Raw genomic sequence first — 20,282 nt, 5'->3', positions numbered from 1 at the left:
AATGCCTTTAAAGAAGTCTTTAACGCTATTCAAAAAGATGGAATCCTCGACTCCTGGAAGCAAGTAGATATAGTTCTTAACCCAAAAGAGGGGAAAGATAATAAAAAATTAGAAAATTTTAGATCGATTTCTCTTATGAATATCAACTACAAAATTTATACAACTATTTTCACAACTAGACTACAAGAAATTTTAATCAACACCATTCATGAAGAGCAGTCTGTTTTTTTGCCTGAAAGACAACTGAAATATAAGAATCATGTTAAATAAATATGAGAGAAACAATGTCAAAAAAACTAGGAATGTTTCTTTTAGAAGCGGAAAAAGCCTTTGATTCTGTTAATTGGGAGTCCATGTTCTTGATCCTAGAAAAGCTACAATTTGGAGAGAAATTCCTATGCTGGATAAAAACATCTACAGTGAACAAAAAGCCAAATTAGTAATAAACGGTGAAAAACCCCCAAAGAGTTTGCTATATCATGGGGAGTTAAGCAAGAATGTCCATTATCACCACTATTATTTATAGTTTTTCTGGAACCGCTCAATAATAGAATTCAACAAGATTAAGGAATAAAGGGGACAAAAGTAAAAGGTTCCAAGTTTAAATTAAGGGCTTATGCAGATGATCTGATAATCTTTTTAGAGGATCCTCTGGAAAGCATTGATAACCTAATGGAATTATTATACAGATTCAGAGATCTCACAGGTTTTAGGCTGAATAAACAGAAATCAGTGATAATTACTAAAAACATATTACCAGAAGAAGAAATAACTCTAATGGAAAAAACTCAGTGCAAAATTGTTTAAAAAAGCTAAATATTTGGGCATTCACCTTTCAAATAGAAATACAGATTTATTCGAACTTAACTATGAGAAGACTTAGAAAGAAATTAAAGAAGATTTAGTAAGATGGATGAGACTTAAGCTACCTTTTTATGGTAAGATATCTGTGATCAAAACATTGATCTTTCCCAACCTAAATTTTCTGTTTATCAACCTACCCATAATACAAAACAGTAAACCTTTTTGGCGTGAAATAAAGAACTGGGAAAAAAATATACCTGGGAGGGGAAGAAGCCGAGAACTAGAATGAAAAACCTATTTGACCAGAAAGAAAAAGGCTGATGTGGCCTCTCAGACTTCAAAAAATACTTCCAGACTAGTTCCCTAACTTACAGGACTGGATAAAATCAGACAAAAAAGACTGCTTGATTTAGAGGGCTTTTATCTCAAATTTGGTTGGCACATATACTTGTGGTACCATAAAATAAAAGTTCATCACGAATTCAAACACCATATACTGGTCCAAAATAAAACCAACATTTTATCAAGGGATTCCTGGATGGATGTCTCCACAAGAAGTAATGCTGGGCAGACATAAGTCAACAGAAAAACATTTAAGATATTTAAGACTAGATATGGAAACATAGAAATGAAGGGCATAGAGGACATTCAAACTATAGAGGAAAAAACTCACTGGTTATTATACCATCAGTTACTGGGAATATTTAAAGCCGACAAAGGGAAGATAGGTCTTTATCTTCAAAAAAAATGAGATTGATACAATACTACTGAAAATAAACCAAAACAAATATCAAAACTTTAAGTGATCTTAGGTCGTATACAGACCAGCCCGAAAGGCTGGCCTGTGCGCAGTCAGGGTGCAGCATCTTGACGATGCATGCCGTAACTCCATCCCCAGGGAACCATGATGCCACGCACCACTCCAGACGGTGTGCAGCATCATGACACACCTTCAATGCTGCATCCAGATGACACAGCACCAAAGGGGCACCATACAGCTGCAGTGTCATGGCTATGGCGCCCTTTGGAGGGCACAAAAAAGAGCCAGTTTTTGTGGCTCCTTTTTGCACCCTCCAAAGGTCGGATCGGGGTCACAGCATGAGGTTGCCACAGCCCTGATCCATCCAAGAAAGGGGTGGCCTCCCACCGTCCTTTAGGGGCAGTCTGTAGAGCCCCTTAGATAGAAATCTTGAGGAAGAAATAGTAAAAGACTACAGTCGATCCTCTGTTTTTGTTGGGGATCCATTCCAGGACACACACACCGGTGAAAATGGAGACTCACACATATTCAAGCCCCATAGGCTTGAATGGGGCATACCCCACTGACAATAACGGAGGTCGCCTCTCCATGCATATTCAAGAATGCAGATCCCAAGTCCATGAGAAAGGAGGGGCGACTGTATATGATTAGATGGGCTAAAGACATCGACAGGGAAATCCCTTTGAAAAGCTGGATGCAAGCACGACAGCATACTAGGAAGTTTACAAAAAAACAGAACCTAAAAGAAATAAAATGGCATTTGACACCAGCCAGATTAGCTAAGATTTATAAAAATGATAATTTGGTCAGCTGTAAATGTAAAAAAAAACAAACACCCTTTGGTTCTTTGTTTCTCATGTGGTGGATATGTCCAGTGATAGCAAAATTCTGGAAACCCTTTCATAAAGTAATTAATGATATTTTTGACATGGATTTTGAGCCTACTCTGAAATTCCACCTCCTGAACATGATCAATGACATACAAATGAAAAATAGAAACAAATACTGGCAACAAATTCTATACATGGTCTCAGTCACAAGAGTCATGCTTGCACAAAAATGGAAATATCTGGATACACAATCTATAAATAGCTGGATGCTGGAAATGGTAGAAGCTGCCATAATGGATAAGATATCGGATACAATAGATGAAGAATCGCAGAAGAAGTATAAACAAAGCTGGCAGACTTTTCCAACTTATTGTGAAAAGACCCTGAGTTGTATAAACTAGGAAAAGATTAGAACAAACACCATCATAAGGTTTTTTTATTTTTATTTTTTAGGGAAAAATTAATTTCTTTAGGAATATCATTAAGCTATACATTTGAGGGAAACTTAGAAACATAATTTGGGAGAATTAAAAGATGTGGAGAATTAACAAATAATAAAACACACCTTATAGGCATAGTATTTTGGAAGACACACAGGGGGAGGGGGAATATGAAGGAAGTTTACTATATTCTTGTACTGTTTATATTTGTATAAAAAATCTGCCTATTAGGGTTCATTTTGTTTTTCAATGTAATTGAAATGACGGTGCTTGAATTATTGGTCCATGAGGACTGCAATGTATGCTATCTAGCACATTCTTTCTCATGTGCTTATTTTTGCTTTACAATTTTACACATACTCAAAATAAAACCTTTTGGGGGAAAAACAGGAAGCACAGTAAGTTCAAGTATTCTTGCTAATGCTATTGTTTCCAAGAAAAGCACATTTGTTAGTTGCAGCCACAGTGTTTCCTCCTTCTGCTCAGATAGTGGTCTTCTGCAAATCATTGGACAGAACACCAAGTCCCTGTGCTGTGGACAGAACACCAAGTCCCAGGACAGAAATTGTGTCCTGGGGAGCTCACAGCACTGTTGTTCCTCTTAGAATTGGTTTAGATCAGGATAATCTGGCTGCAAGGATTTTTCCCCTCCTTTCTCTCCTTTTGGTTATAGAAATGTCAAACAGTGCCACATGCTGTCTTTCCAGGATATTCAGTGTAATTATACCTTGGTTCACAGTGGCATTTTTTATTCATGGTTCCTGTTTTATGTCCCAAATACTTTGCAATCATTGTCATGACCAATATTGTCTCAAGGTGGGGTGGGCAACTGTTAGGGCTCAAGAGATTGCACTGACACCCTGCCTCAGTTTGTGGCCCCAGTTTATTCCCCAATAATTTCTGCAGGGGCTAGGGGCATATTTTTCAGATTTTCAGCATTATCGGCACCATTCTAGGTTTAGGAGACTTTTCTTTCAACAGGAAGTGAAGCAGATTTCCTCTCAACCTCTTAAAAGACTTTATTATCAGACAGCTTTGGCATTTCAGGCAGTTCAGAGGTGTGGATGAATAATATTATTTTCTTTTTTGTGTGTTATTAGCTATCAAGTCGACCTTAAGTAATGGAGGCTCTGTAAATCAAAGACCTCCAAGCCCTGCTCAGGTCTTGCATAATCAGGGTTGTAGCTTCCTTGGTTGCATCTGTCCACCTATCTTCCCCTTTTCTCTATTGCCTTCAACTTTACCAAGTACTGTTTGCTTATCCAATGAGTCATGTTATTTCATGATATATTCAAAATACAACAGCTTCAGATTGGTAAGTTTTGCTTCTGGTGAGAGTTCCAGCTTGATTTGTTCTTGGACCCATTGATTTATCTTTCTAACTTTCTTTCTAAAAACATCCTTTTGAATGGCTGGCTGAGTTCTAGATTTTGATTAATAATGACAAGGATTTAGTATTTTGAAATCAGATGGAGGGAAATTTGTGTAGGAATTCAGAGAAGTTCTGCTTTTTTACGATTACTTCAAATATGCTCTGGTGAAAATTTTAACCCATTTAAAGCCTTTCCTTTGGGGTCAAATAAGTTCATATGAAATCAGACTTTATTACTGATTCCAAAGCTATCATTATAGGGCAATGCCAGCTAAATGGCAACAAACACTTTCAAGGAGGAATGCTGGTTCTCTTTCTCCATGTGTTTGGGTGAGATCTGAACTTTTTAAACTTTGAAATACTGCTGTGGATCATTGGTGGGTGGGCCAGAACTCTAATTCTGTTTAAATGTTGGGAGAGGTGCGCACCTAGCGACACACAAGTTTTTTAAAAAAAATTGTTATATAGTCAAAGAGGGTTTGGAGCAGACAGGAGAAGCTGACCTGGGAACATTGTTGGAGGGGGCCTCCTTTAATTTTCCACATTTTCTTTTACCTTTTTTCCTTAAGGGGCTTGTGGGTACTTTTGCTCAAAGGAAGTGAGTCAGAGACTTGCCTCTAGAAGGAGCTAGTAGCCAGGAGCTCTCTACATAACTATAGGCCCAGCGAATTGAACTCAGCAACAGAGCTTGGGGACAAAGGCCAAGCCAGCAGGGATTCTTTACACTTGTGTTTAGCAGGGGAAGCCCACAGTCTTGATTCAGTGCCACCTTAAGACTTCTCAGTATGGACACTGAAGGACCTACTGCAGTCACCTGCAACCCTTGTGGGGTGTTTGTCTTCTTGCTTATGGATGTGGAAGTGCAAGTTGCTAACCCTCCTAGAAGATAAAGTACATCAGCTGGAGGCCCAGGTACCTACACTTCAGCATCTTAGGGAGCAAGAAGTTTCCCTTCATGGAACAGACCAAAGGATCTTGGACGGGAAACACACCGAGGAGGTTGCTGGGGAGGAGGAAGTCATTTCACATACAACAGAAGTAGATGGTTGAAGGGAAACCAGGTTTCATTCTGTGAGCTTGCAGCTACAGAATTGATTTCAATCTCTCTCTGTTATCAGGGATGATGAAGAAGAGCAGCATGGACAGACTTCAGGGACAGAGCAGAGGACCCTGAGAGTACCACCAAAGGGAACAGCCACTGCTAAGCCTCGGAGGAGGCGTGTGATGTTCCATCCCTGTGAACCTTCACACATTTGCATGTGCAGCACTTCACCAGGACAGTGCATCAGAGCAGAGGTGTGCCCATGCAGATGCCAGCAAGGTACAATTATGCCCCCCCCCTTCACCTCATTGATATATTTTACAGGAAACATTGCAGCTAATCAGTGCAGTTAAGGAGTTTATCACATGAAGAAATAAGCTGGCTTACCTCTTCTGCATTCAATTAGGACCCAGGATGCCCCCAGATGTTATCATACCTAAATGACTGCCAATCTAGCCATGATGCTGCCGCCTGGATGCATCCCAGGTCGAAGCCTCACTCAGCTGACCATTTTTTGAAGTTGGAAACTCTCTGACTTTGAAAAAGTACTGGCTGAGTGAGGCTTCAACCCAGGATCTGGCCAGTGGCATTGCGGTTAGATTTGTGGCGATAACATCCAGAGGCATCCCTGATTCTGAATTGAATGCAGAGGAGGTAAGCCAGCTGTGATAAGCTCCTAGGTTTACATGTTACCCAGAAGTCTTTTTTTTATTATAAGGATTTCTAAATTGTTTTCTGTCTAACAAAACTGGAGATGGGGTGGGGGGTGGGGGATGGAGGCTGTACAAAGCAAATAAATAAATAAGAAATAAAACATATGAACAAACTAAAGGTAATTATAAAAGCCACCACATAGCCCAAAAGCCCACCAAAAAAAAAAACAAACCCATAGCATATTGCAATGTTGACTGCTTGTCTCTAGCACAAGAAGAATGTGGTGATCCTGATGTAACTTAGGGGGGATTTCCACAAGCAAGGTTCTACTACAGAAACATCCTGTCTTGTATACCCGCTAAGCCAGATGGCTAGTATTGTTTGATTGACACATCCCTCTATGGGCAACTTTGGCACCCCTCTTTGTTGGATCCTTTACATTCTGTGCATCTTGGACAGTACATCCTCCTCTCAGTCACCCACTAGCATTTTACTATCTTCTCCAAAGTCATCCCACAACTGCCTTTTTGTTAACCTCTCCTAAGAGCATGAACTTAATCTGAGCCTCAACCCTTCTGACCTTCTCCCTAGAAACACTGGCTACTCATCTGTATGTTTCCTGGATGATGTTGCTGTTTCCATTCCTTACACATGCCTTTTTAAATCTCATCCCATCCAAAACTCTTTATGGTGCCCCCTTGGGTGGTTTTGATGCCTTTCACATTTCTATCTCAATGGAATTTTTGTAGCTTCACTTTCAATATATCACTTCAAAGAAATCCTCATTCACCATAAATTCAAAACATGTCAAAAATACGCTTTCTTGCCATCCAAAGTGCATGTCTGTCTCTGCATTCAAACACATGCCACCCATTACAGACACAAATTCGTAAATGTTTGTTTTACCTTTCAATAATTCCAGTTTGTGATGATTCTTCTTTTTCCACTGAAGCTTTGCAGGTTAAGTAAAATTCAAGAGTTTAAAATGGTTTATATCCAGTTGGGGACTGTAAAATCCGTTAGTTGTTTGGCTATGTGTCTCATTTAGTTATTAAGTTAAACATTCACTTAATTCTGAGATTAAGTTTATTTAGAATTTTCAATTTAGGACAATCAGTTAAAAAATAAATTCAATTCAGATGCCCTTTTTGTTTTGTTAGAAGACTTCAAAGTGCATTTGTCCTTTATTTGTCTTTTCATTTTGTTAGTTCTCAGGATTGTGAAATTTTAAACTCAGGAGACAGTACAGTATGTGATCAACAGTTCTGAACATATTTAACATGAAACAATATGCAAAATGGTTGGCTTTCTTAAAACCAAATTACGCATTGGGTCAAATGCATTGGCACGAGTAAATCTCCCCTTCTTGAATCAGATCTGCTGCTCACAAGGGTAATTTCTTTAAAAACTGCCCTCAGAGTGAGAGAAGAAGCAGGCACAGCGCTACCATGCCTAGCCCAGTGACAGATGAAGGTTCATCCATCCATCCCAACGGCCGTTGTCCTGGCCTTGGAGGGAGAAAAGAGCCAGCAGTGTCTTCTAGACTTGACCCCCTTCCCCTCTGCCATTCCCTTCTCCTTTGGTGTCATGTGTTTTTAGATTTTAAGCCTGAGAGCAGGGAACTGTCTGATTAACAATTTGTAAGGTGCTCTGAGGGCCTTTGTGGCTGAAGAGCAGGATATAAACACTCTAAACAAAACAAGATATTTACGTCTGTATCTCCATTCCTGCCAAAAATCCACTTTTGAAAGATTGTTTGCACCAAAAGTAAATGTTCACATTTTCATAGGATCTGATCCAAAACACATTTTATTAGCAGTGCAGAATATGTAAAGCAATTATCTTTGAATCTTTTCTAATTCTCAAACCATTGCAGTGCACTGTACATTGTCTTTGACCAAATGAAAAATACAAAATTTTGTACATAAAGGCATTGTGTCACTTTATCCACCAAAATTTGCAAGCTGATTTGGAAACAAGTTAGAACAAATCTGTTGCTTCACCAAATTAAAAATATATACAAAGCAAAACAGGCAGGTTAGTTCATTGTGTGTCAAAATTCACTGATATCCCAGCAGAACTTGAAGGGCAGCTTTTCCATCCTCTCCTTGAAGATACTGTCAAACCTTTCACTTTGTGCAACCGTCATCATGTTTTTCCAGTCTCCAACAGTACCTGGCATAACATTGAGAGAGAAATGGAGATGACAGTGATGGTTAGCATCCATTATCCATAAGAGGGATGGTGTAGTGGCCCAAAGGCAAAGTCCTTACTGTGGAGAACTCATGCATTTTTGTGTGACACTACCTTTTGGAAGCCTGTTGGTGTGCTAATTCACTTTTGAACAGATTTCAGAGCTCCCATGCATTCTTTAACATTTGTGTAGATACTATGTTTTCAAAACCAGAAGTAAGCTTCCAGCCATTTCCTCTGTCTTTCTATTTTAGCATTTTTAGCACTTCATGCACCTCCTGGGGGTTTCTGATGCAGAAAATTGACGTAAAGTTTCACTGCAGTTGTTCAGCCCTTATTTCAGTGCTCACAAATGAAGCCATACCATACAGGTGAAAATTGCCATAACAGAGAATATAAAGTAGTTCAGTTCAGCACAATAAAATGATGTTGATCTAAGCCTGAAAAATTAAAAACATTTTTCTATCTGGCTAAATTTTGTGTGAATAGAGGTCGGCTAAGGCTATGGATTATACAAGCTCCACCACATAGGCTATTATTGGCCACTGACTGACCTTTGCGCAGAAAGCATCCTTTGGTGAAATCTAGGATTTCAGAGGGCACAGTTGTATAATTAGCTCTACGATCCACACTCATTTTGCCAAATGAAGCCTTATCCACAACATCATCCAACTCCTCTTCTGTCAATCTCTTTCCTAGGAAGTTGCATATTTTCAGTACAGAGCTTCTTAGATCCTAAAATGAGACAGGACTTAGCTATAACATGCATAAATCCTCTTAATTAAGGATTATTAATTTCACAGACTAGACTGGACAGTAAGAACAATGTGATAAGAAATAAAAAAGAAATAAAATCTTTATATGCTAGTTTGATTTTGTATACTACTCTGCTGTTACACTCCCATAGTAAGTCAGAATACCTTTAGTAGTAGCTACTTAAATGTTATTTAATGTTGCATTGTTTCAGTAACTTACAGTTTTATTTACATTGTAGTTTTACTGGTTGTCTTCTCAGCCACTGGAGAGGCTTAAAATCTATCCTTGACATAAATATTTAAATGTTGGAAGAACTTTGTAACCTTACAGGTTTGGATATATTTTCCTTTCTATTTCCACCTCTGACCCCTGCCACTCAATGTAGTATATAGATGAACATAAAGGAATCATTTCAAGAGACACTATTGATGTGGGAAAGGCCTCTTGCATTTCCTTAACAACAGATAAACAACAGCTTATTCATGACAAACAAATATAGGTTATAGCCACCAAATTACAAAAATAATTAAAACCTGTTAAAACTTTCACAATCAATTAGCTGTATAACATGTAGAGCAGGGGTAGGCAACCTGCGGCCCGTGGGCTGGATGCGGCCCGGCAAGGCCTTGGGACCGGCCCCAACCCAGTCCTGCCGCCGATTGCCGCCGGGGACTTTGGCATCTCATGCGAGGGGCATGGTGGGGCAATTGTCTATAGAAGCCTCAGAAACATGCATTTATCTTAACATTATTTTAAAAATCAGCAAATTTTTTCACGCGTCCTCCATTTTTTATTTTAAAAGTGCCCTCCATTTGAAAATTTTGTCCTACATTTGTCCCGGTTTTATTTATTTATTTAATGTTTTAAAAAATTATTTAATTATTTATTTTTTTGCTTCGGCCCCCCAGTTGTCTGAGGGACAGCAACCCGGCCCCCGGCTCAAAAGGGTTGCCTACCCCTGATGTAGAGCAATATGTTTACACTAAAGTTACAAAAATATTTCATACAAAAACATCACAATTTTCCATACTCTATTCAAATTTGTTTACTGCAGATTCCCATGCAGGCCTTTATCCTCAAAGTCTAATCTAAGTTTAGCTGCTTTCACAGCAAAACTAGCAGTGTTAAACATAAAAGCTGTATTAGTTAACAAATAAGTGATTTTCTAATTGTGCCACACCAGAGGAATCTAGATATAAACTTGGCACATTATACCCTGACATAAACATCACTAAAAAGTCCCTTGATGGAGAAGCTATATCACATTGAAGGGAAACATTATTCAATAGAAATATAGAGCTAGAGAATGAAAACATCCTAACCAAGAATCAACTGAATCAAATAAAAATGGTCAAAGATAAGCATCTCATAAATCCTGCTATATATCAGGGTGAGCTCCTTATAAGCCCTCTGAAGGAAACTAGTCCTGCTCCTGAAGCAAATCTGGATACCAGAAGGAAACTTATGTCCTTAGGAAACTGACTTGGAGTAGATGACCATATAACTAATAACGCCTTGTCAGACATAGAATACCCAGTTGAACTACTTAAATTAATGTCCTGGAACATTTCTGGCTGGGGAAATAAGAGGAGGGACTTGGGCTTTATAGAGTACTTGTCCCAATTTCATATGTTCGGTCTATAAGAAACATGGACTCAAAAAATTGAGTTAGAAGGCTTTCAAATACTCTCAATACTAGCAAAAAAGGATCAAAAGAAAGGAAGAAGCAGAGGTGGCCTTGCTTTTGGTGTGTCCACCAATCTGAATATTGAAATTCAAACAATAGAAATTGATTTTCCATATTTACAAATTATTCAACTGACCAGTTAAAAAGGGGTTAAAATAATCTGCATTAATGTGTCCATTCCCCGAAAAGGCTCAAAATATTATGATTCTAATATCTGGGAGATCTTAGAGTATCAAATGGAAGAAATAAACCAACAATTTCCTTTCTGCCCAATTATTGTAATGGGAGATTTTAATGCAAGAATAGGTGATGAATATATAATACATTTCCTTAACAGTGAAGGGCATGCCAATGGTCAATTCTTTCCCAAAGTATGTAAGTTTTTATGGAGAAAGAGGGGATGGGGGGAGAGGAGTTATCAGTAACATTAGGTTTCAATCTGTTGGTATTTATCATCAATATAACCTCTAATTCCACTTAATGATCTCCACTTGCCTGTCCTGTGCCCCAGCCTTAGACTATCTGACAAATCTGGGTAAGTGTGCATGGCTTTTTAATACTAAGTGGACAAGCTGTGCTGTGCCTTACCTTCTTCATTTCTTCATACAGAAGGAAGAGAATATTCAAATTGCTTCTCTGAGCAGACCAGTCTTCTATATGATCTAGCCATAAATTACCTATTACTTGTAAGAGACAGAGTAAATGTTAGAGTAGTTGAAGACAGAGTTGGGCATTATAGATTGCTTTGTGTTGTGCAGAAAAGTTCCAGTGCATCATTAGTTTCAGACAGAAGTTCTGAATGCTTCGATTTTATGTGAGGCCTGGTGCTTCAGGTAGACAGAGTAAGGAAGATGCCTCCTGAAGATGATTCTGAGGGACAGAAAATAGGGACTTGTATGTCCCTCAAATGCTTCTGTCACCATCTGAAGCCTTCCTGCTGCCTTGAAGGAAGACTGAACATCTGATCTCACTGGTTTTCAGTCATGGCATGCAATGAGACATCATTTTCCTTAATGCCTCAGGCAGCACTATGTCATGGGTCAGGATTCCCCCCCCCCCTTTTTCCTTCTGCAGTACCTCTCCTTTTAATATAATAAAAAGGCAATGTGAATATGATTTACTGATAAATAATGAATCAGAAATATATTGAGATATATCCCAAAAATTCATGTGTTCACCATACTCAAATGTATCTATCAGACTGTGTAGACCACTCCTAAGGGGTGGCCTGTAGCTGCCTCCAGCTGTGCCAGATCGGGGCTGCGGTAACCACATGCTGCAGCCCCAATCTGGCCTTTCCATGGTGCAAAAAGGAGCCATGAAAAGTGGCTCCTTTTTGCGCCCTGGAAAGGGTGTGATAGCCACAGCGCCGTGGCTTTAAGGTGCTCCTTTGGCACTGCATTGTGTAAATGCAGCGCTAGAGGAGTACCATGACGCTTCATGCCATGTGGAGCGGCGAGTGGCATCATGCTGCCATGGGTCTGGAGTCAGGGCATGCATTGTATGGACACCTGCCCTGACTCTGCCCCCAGGCCGGCCTTAATGGCCAATCTGCACATCCCCTGTGGTATGCTTGTATGATTCAGCTTCCAATTCACTTCACGGTGAGAGAAATCACTCTTCACTCTACATTTCAATTTCTGGGCTAATAATAATAATAATAATAATAATAATAATAATAATAATAATTTATTTGTATCCCACCTCTTCCTGTATTGTATCAAGGCATCAAATAAATGATGCAGAGGCAAATAACTGTTCTAAATCTACTAATGCTTACCTTTACCAGTCAGAAACCTCTCCATGAGAATTTCAAAGTCTTCTACTTTTTCACTTTTGAGAGAAACTTTGGAAAAATGATAGCTTGAGACCAAGACATCCTTTGGGTTTCTGGCCACATAAATAATCTGAAGAAGCAAAGATGTTAAAAATCTCCAGTGAGTTAAAATTTCCTGATCGCCCAAATGTGGGGATGGGACTTCCTCTCAAATCCCATTCTTCTCATACCTTTGCTTTTCCCTTTCTTAACCCCTTTGGCACTAAATAATGGGGTAGATGGGTGGTAAAGAGACGAGGTGATGGGTGATTGGCGTAATCTCTATTGCGGACATTGTACTCCAGCCATGGAACTCTGTCTGGCAGGTCAGCATCTTCAGTTCCATTTCGATGACCTTCATGATAAATCAGGCTCAGAATATTCTGTGTCCATATGGTGCCTGTGTAAATATGAACAGCCTGATTTAAGGCATGTTTGAGCATTCCCCATTCAATGTAACATAAAGGAAAAGATCACCCATATTTCTCAAGGAACATATTTACATTGTAATGCTGGAACAGAAATGAAGAAGGGACGGGAATGGAAGCACAGCCATCTGTGGCTGATTCAGATCAACAAAGGGATTTTTGTTTGGGGTTTTCTTTTTGAACATTAATTTGTTGCCATTATCATTTCAGTCAGTTACCATGATTGTTCCATTTATTTATAAAGTTACTTTCCTTTTCTCTATTTCTCCAAAGCAACCAAAAGAGTTTCTTTTTAATAACTTTTAAAAAGAAACGTTGAATATCATAAGCTGCTAGCTCTTTCAGTATAGCCACTTTCCTCACATCCAGTCCTTAGTGGTGCCAAGACCCACAACACAGCCTGAGTGAGCAGCCTGAAGCATAGCAAGTGCCAGCACTTGAACCAGATAATATTCTTCCTCTGCCATCTAGGGAGGCCACACCAAGATTACTATATCAATAATTAAAAATTACCATTGCCCTGCAAAGGGTTGATGTCACCCCTCTTTATCACAGAACTTAACTGTACTGCAGATCCTTCCTATTGGTGTCTTGGCAATCTTCAGGCTTGACCACCTGCAGACTACCACATCCCATATATTCAAAGGCACTACATGCACACAAAAACACAGAAGCATCTACGCACGTATCACCTTCATTGAATAATATGGGGTGCGACTGTCCAGGTTTTTTGCCATCCATGGGGCCCCTTAACCTAACTCCTAGGTATAGGAAGCGTCCACAGTACTTTTGTTATTGGAAAAGAGAAATCATTATAACTTGCTTCAAATGTCTGCCTGCAAGAATGTTTGCATTTTTCTCTTTTGACTCTCAGATACAGTCAGTTATACTTCATACATCTAAATTTGTCTGTGTTCCATTTTGTAATTGTTTCAGATATGTCATGTTCTTTTTAAGCTTCTTGGAGTGTGTCTGCCATATTTTTCCATGCATCTGAGGAAATCGCAAACAAAGACAGTTGGTCATTCTATTTATGTCATCATATAAAAATCATATTCATACATATGTTCTAATATATCCTTTCTCTATTATATTTAAATTTAAGATTGCAGGTCCAAATCTTCGTTTCAGCCTGCAGGCACCAAGGATTTCAACCTTAGAATCTTTTCTATCTCTTTTTTCTTTAAAATATATTCTTTATTATTATAAATTCTTTCTATTACCCAAATTTATTTATTGTCACTACAAGGAACAGATTTGAACTACTAAGCACAGTAGACCGGGAACCAGAAGAACTGTAGTCAGAAGCCAGGGACATAATAAAAGAAAAATGCAGACAGACACTTACAGTAATCAAAAGGAAAGAGAAGAAACCATGGATGTCAGATAAAATGCTACAAGCAGTAAAAAAAAAAGAAGAGAAGCAAAACAAAAGGGAGACAGGATCAAACTGAGAACCATGTGTGATGAACTGACTCACAAACCAGCCAATCAGAAGCCAGAGACTCTAAGCCAATCAGGTGCTGTCTGAGGAGTTTGAAGATTCCTCTTGGCAGTTGGTTTTGTCAGTTAGGGTTTGGAATCCTGAGGGAGGAAGTTGGTGTTCAGTTGGGGAACAGTAGAGTCCAAGAGAGGACTGTGTTCCAGGAGTTCCTGAGGTTGTCACTTGAAAACTGACAACTCTAGATAGGACTAGTCTCTGAGGTAAACATACAGGACATTGGTAAGAGACTAATGCAACAAGAAAAAGCACACTTTGTGATTCTTGAGGTAAACGTCAGTGGTAAATGTAAGGAATCACTAATCAGATTTGAGGGAAAGTGGAACCTCTATGTATAGTTGAGACCTGATTCCTGAGGTAAAAATTTGTGGTAACGTAGGGAATCACTAGTCTGACTTTAAATCCAAGTGGATTCTTTTGACTCAGTTGAGGCATAGTAAAATAAGAGTATTTCCTGAGGTAAAAGGTTGAGGTAATTATAAGGAAATACTATCAACAATGCCTCCTAAGAAAGTCAAGCCTCCAGCAGGGCCGGGAATGATGGAGGAGGAAGTCGGAGAAGAAATGGTGGCTAGCATTGACACCATAATTTCTGAACCTCAGGAGAATGTAGAGAGTTGGAAAATAAAAGAAAGAATTGAAATGGCCAAGATAGAAAGTGAGAGACTTTGTAGAGAAAAAGAAATTGAAATGGCCAAAATTGAAAGGGAAAAAGAGATTGAGTTAGGAAGACTGAGGGTAAGACAAGCTGAAATGGACCATCAGCTTTGGATGAGTAATTTAGAACAGGGAATCTCTCAAACTCAGATGATGGCTGAGGTAAACAGAATACCTCAAATTCACATGGAACGGTTTCCACGATATTATAAAGGAGACAATATTGAGTCCTTCTTTACTAACTTTGAGAGAACTTGTGAAGAATTAAACATAAAAGAAGAAGAAAGGATGAGCTATGTGAGGGCACAAATTAGTGGTGGTCTGACAGAAATGTATGCAGAAATGAGGCCAGATGAGGCCCAAAATTACAATCTGTTTAAGGACATGGTAAAACAGAGATTTGGACTAACTCCAGAGTACCACAGAAGAGAATTTTGTGCGATTAAAAGAAAAGGTGATGAAATGTATACCCAGATGGGATGCAGACTGGATTATTTGTTTAAAAGTTGGATTGAGGGGTCTAAAATAACAACAAAAGATGAGTTACAAAGTCTGATAGGCTTGGAACAGTTTTATAATGTCATTCCCCAAGAATATAGGTGGTTGGTTCAGGACCTACAACCTAAAACCATATCTGAAGCGGCCAAGATAATAGATACATTGGCCTTAATCAGAGGGGATGATAGAAAAATGGCCAGGACAGAGGGGAAATCTCCAGAAAATGAAAAAAAGAAACCCCACCGCTGCCACCAATTTATGTGAAAGGTCTCTGCCCACCCTTCACCTTGACACTGGCTCTTTAGACCCTGCTCCCACCTAATTTATGTGAAGAACAACCTTTCTATTGTGGCAGGAGCTTGGGACTTTTGTTATCCCACCGCTGCCACCAATTTATGTGAAGGGCCCCAAGATACTCTCCTATGATGGCCCAACACCCCTTCGTTTCTAAAGATCAGTAGCATGGTTTGATTTCAAAACACAGGCCAAGTGGATATTCAAACAAGAATAAAAGTTTATTTTAAACAAATGGAAAAAGGTAACTGGACATGAAGGGTGTTACTGTGTCTTTCTTGGTTACATATATACAGTTTTTGTTAAATCCCAATTCATAACTCAGCCACAACAAGGCTATAAATCCCTCAGGAGTAATGTAACGAAACCCCTCTTTCAGCGGTCTGGCTACACTGAGTCTCTCTTCTCTAGACTCCCAAACTAATACTGACTGCCCCTCTCGGACCTATCAGACCCTTTCTTGGTCTGTGATCAACACCCCAACTCTTAAGAAATGCTGTTCCCTCAGGATCTTCTGGACACAGTCCTCTCTTGGACTCTACTGTTCCCCAACTGAACACCAGCTTCATCCCCAGGATTCCAAACCAACTGCCAAGCAGAATCTTCAGACTCCTCAGCAACACCTGATTGGCTTAGAGTCTCTGGCTTCTGATTGGCTGGTTTGTGAGTCAGTTCATCACACCATGGATGCTACAGTTCAACGAATGGTGTGAATAGATAGACAATTACTACAACAATCAATTTAAATAGATAGAAGACAACAACAAAAAGGGAAGAATAAGAGACCTATTCCAAAAGATCTAGGAAATCAAAGGAAAATTCTAACCAAGGGCTGGGACATTCTGTGACAATAAAAACAGCATAATTCAAAATCAGGAAGGAATAAAGACACTGGATGAAGTACACAGAAGAGCTATACAACAGGGATAACAAAATGAAGGACATATGGATTGAAGAGTCATATGAAGATGAACCCCAAATTCTAAAAACAGAATTGTTACTGTAATTAAAATCAAATTTAATATGTCTGTTTATGTTATTAATCCTTATATGGAACTGTTTTAGGCCTTCATTATCACCTCTCCAGATATAAATTATATCTTCTAAATATCCAGCCCAAAATAGCATATTTGAGGGGAAACTCATATTTTGTTTTCAGCTCCTGACAAAGACCTAGTGTGGCCAAAACATGTTGGGCTTTTTAAACACTAATAAACAGTTGACCATCTTTTAGCATGTGGAGCTTGTCTCCTCTTTATTTGCTGCTTCACTATGTGCTTTCAGTTCCTTACCTAATCTGAGGACGTAGACCATGTCTATGAAAGCTTATGTTATGACATCTTTTGCTCAGTTAGTCTCAAAGGTGCTATGAGATCTCTTTGCATATACCAGGCTAACACAGCTTTGTCTCCGTATTTTGCCAGATTTTTGTTTGTTTTGTTTATAGTATTCATGCTGGCCACATGATCACAGAGTAGTCTCTGGCAAGCCTGGCTCTTTGGCTTAGTAATGGAGATGAGCACCACCCCCTATGGTCAGACACGACTTGACAAGCTTGTCATTTTTACAACATTTAACTGAAGTGGCCAGGGGAAACATAGTGACAGGAGAGGATTCAAATGAAGTCTTACATGTGCATTTAAATAGATCATGACCCCCCCAAGCCCTCTACTTATGGTCCCCCACCTTTTGTACAAATCATCAAAGATTCAGGATTGTTTGATCAATGGCACATCTTACATCATACAGAGAAAGATTTCACATTCTTCTCCATAGCTCATAAAATATACTCGAAGATTGATCACTTCTTAGTTTCTAAATCACTACTAGGAAAGGTGATCAATTCCTCAATCGAACCAATCCTTTACTCTGACCATTCCCTCTTAATCATTCATTGGATACTTGAAGTTGCATCTAATACTTCTATTTATATGTTTGTTTGTTTTTAGCCCGTGTTTCTCTCAAGTTGGGACCCAAGGCATCTTACTACACACACACACACACACACACCCTAAAACAGCACATTAAAAACAATTAAAATAATCCACTTAAAACAGTAAAATGTTTTAAAACATACAAAATTTAAAATATACAATATTAAAATAATCTAAACCAAGCCCCCCAAGCCCCTATAAAACCAGCCCTGCGTGATTTTAAAAAGCTTGCTGGAATAAATCTTAGAAATATTGGGAAAGACACACCTTTCCAATGAAGACTATTTAAAAACTATAGAAGACATTGAAAAATGTAGAAGGATGACGGCAGATGGCATTTCTCCCCTCCAGTCAATGTCTTGCAGCAGTAATGGACTGGATGAGGGAAAACAAGCTCAAGCTGAATCCAGACAAAATGGAGGTACTTATGGTAGGGGCCCCTAAACCAGGTATCAGGTTGCAACCTCCAGTCCTAGAGGGGCTCACGCTCCCCTCAAAGGATTGTGTTTGCAGTTTGGGGGTGCTTCTTGACTTGTCGCTTCAGATGAGAAATCAGGTGAATGTGATGATCAAGGGCGCCTGCTATCAGCTTTGGCTGATACACCAGCTGTGCCCTTTCCTGGAACCGGGGGACCTTGAAACTGTGGTACATACATCGGTAACCTCAAGACTTGATTTTTGCAATGCGCTCTACATGGGGCTACCCTTGTGCCTAGTCCAGAAACTTCAACAGAATATGGCAGCCAGATTGATTACAGGAACAACTAGGAGTGACCATATTACACCAATATTGAAATCACTTCACTGGCTGCCTATTAGTTTCCAGGCACAGTACAAGGTGTTGGTTATTACCTTTAAAGCCCTTCATGGCCTGGGCCTAACCTATTTAAGGAATCACCCTCTTCTGTATAATTCACCCTGTTCACTCAGATCCTCTGGGAAGAAATTGTTGCAATCTGTAAAGACCAGATTGACTGCGACCTCCCAGAGGACTTTTTCCGCGATCGCTCCCACCTTATGGAATAGCTTGCCAGACGAGATCCATCAAATTACCAACATAGATAGCTTTAGGAAAGTTGTCAAGATGGACCTCTTCTGGCAGGCCTTTCCAGAATAGCACCCGGCCAGATAAAGATCCCCCCACAGACATATATATGTGATGACTCTGCCCACTATTGTTCTGTTGTTTTTAGATTCTAGTCTTTGTAATTTTAATCGCTAGAACTGTTTAATCCTTTTTAAGGGGGGAGATTGTATATATTGTTGTAGCATTTTAATGTTGTACATCACTTAGATTATTGAAACAAAAAGCAGAATATAAATAAAAGTTTTATTTATTATTTATTACATTATTAATAATGTCTATTCAGAGAATAAATCTGACAATACATCAAAAGCATTGTTATGAAATGCCTTAAAAGCATTTCTCAGCAGAGTAATAATTCAGTAGGGTTTGAAACAAAAAAAGATAACAGAGGGGAGAAGATTAGAATTACTAATTCAAATTGAACAACTTTCAGTCTCTCATAAACAATACCAGAATCCCTCAAAACTCAGAATGTTATAACAAAAAAACCAAAAAGGCTGAAATTGAAGAACTAGATTTACACAAGTAACAGACACAACTGCACTATACTAAGGCTTACTTCAATGAAAACAATAATAAAAATTCGAAATGACTAGCAAGACTGGCTAAAATGAAAGCCAATGATAGGATAATTACAGCTATCAAAAACTCTCATAACCATTTCATCTCCCCAAACAAAATATCAGAAGAGTTCCCGATGTTTTATTCTGAATGTTATGGTTGGAAAACCTCTTAAAGATATCCTCTTTAAACTGATATCCAAAAAGACTGCTGGTTTTACAATTTTGTACTTACATGTTATCTTTTTTATTTGGGTTGTATTTTTAGGTATGGTTTGCATATCATTTAATTAAAAGTTTTATTTATTTATTTATTTATTTATTTAAAAAGGATAATATTTTCTGAGTTTAAAAAGTTCCAGTTCTACCTGATTTGGGGTAAGTGACCAGAAATACGTCATTGTCTCTGATTTCAAAGTCTTCCAGTGAATCAATGTATTCCGGTGTAGTCAGACCTGGGATAAAATAGTATCCCCTGTGCTTGAACAAGTACTTGTCTGATGGCTCCATTCCTAGTGCTGCTGAGAGGACAATACAATGAAGACCAAGAGTTCCTCCAACTAGTTGGGTGGAATAAGAAAAAACAAAGCAGTATAAGAAAGGTGATTATTTTAAAAAATTCAACTTTTTCATGAAATTTACTCACTTTTCCATTCTCCAGAGATCAAAAACACCAAAAACATTGTGGGAAGGAAGGACATTCCCAGCTCAGGATTGAAAAACCTTTTGCATTGCTGAAAATACCATGAATTTCTGAAACGTGCTGACTCCCTACTAATAAATTTAGCTTCATTAAAACATTTCAAACCATCTTTTTTATGCTAAACATGTTAGGACATGATTCACTTGTTACAACTAATTAACAGCTATTCACACTAGAGTAGGGCTCTTGAATCAATGGAACTTACATAAGTGTTGTTTAGCAAGTTCCACTGATGCATTGAGCCCAATCTAGGTAGAAGCAGCATT

General features: G+C 38.8%; 1 protein-coding gene across 2 annotated transcripts in view; it reads right to left on the bottom strand.

Annotated features, from left to right (window-relative positions):
- Window positions 1–7,695: 7,695 nt before the first annotated feature.
- The window catches only part of LOC121919093 (amine sulfotransferase-like), a 63,217-nt gene continuing 50,630 nt past the window's right edge, over window positions 7,696–20,282 (bottom strand). For both annotated transcript variants that reach the window (XM_042445324.1, XM_042445325.1), the window contains 6 exons: window positions 19,682–19,873; window positions 12,546–12,754; window positions 12,319–12,445; window positions 11,127–11,221; window positions 8,650–8,830; window positions 7,696–8,077 (listed from right to left, as the gene is read on the bottom strand). In XM_042445324.1, coding sequence (XP_042301258.1) covers window positions 7,956–8,077; window positions 8,650–8,830; window positions 11,127–11,221; window positions 12,319–12,445; window positions 12,546–12,754; window positions 19,682–19,873 — 926 coding nt within the window. In that variant the 3' untranslated portion in view covers window positions 7,696–7,955. The remainder of the gene's footprint in view (window positions 8,078–8,649; window positions 8,831–11,126; window positions 11,222–12,318; window positions 12,446–12,545; window positions 12,755–19,681; window positions 19,874–20,282) is intronic.

Source organism: Sceloporus undulatus, chromosome 1 (assembly GCF_019175285.1).
Source record: "Sceloporus undulatus isolate JIND9_A2432 ecotype Alabama chromosome 1, SceUnd_v1.1, whole genome shotgun sequence".
NCBI classification, from domain to species: Eukaryota; Metazoa; Chordata; class Lepidosauria; order Squamata; family Phrynosomatidae; genus Sceloporus; species Sceloporus undulatus.
The sequence above is the reverse complement of the archived record's forward strand: the minus strand, read 5'-3'. Positions and strand labels throughout refer to the sequence as shown.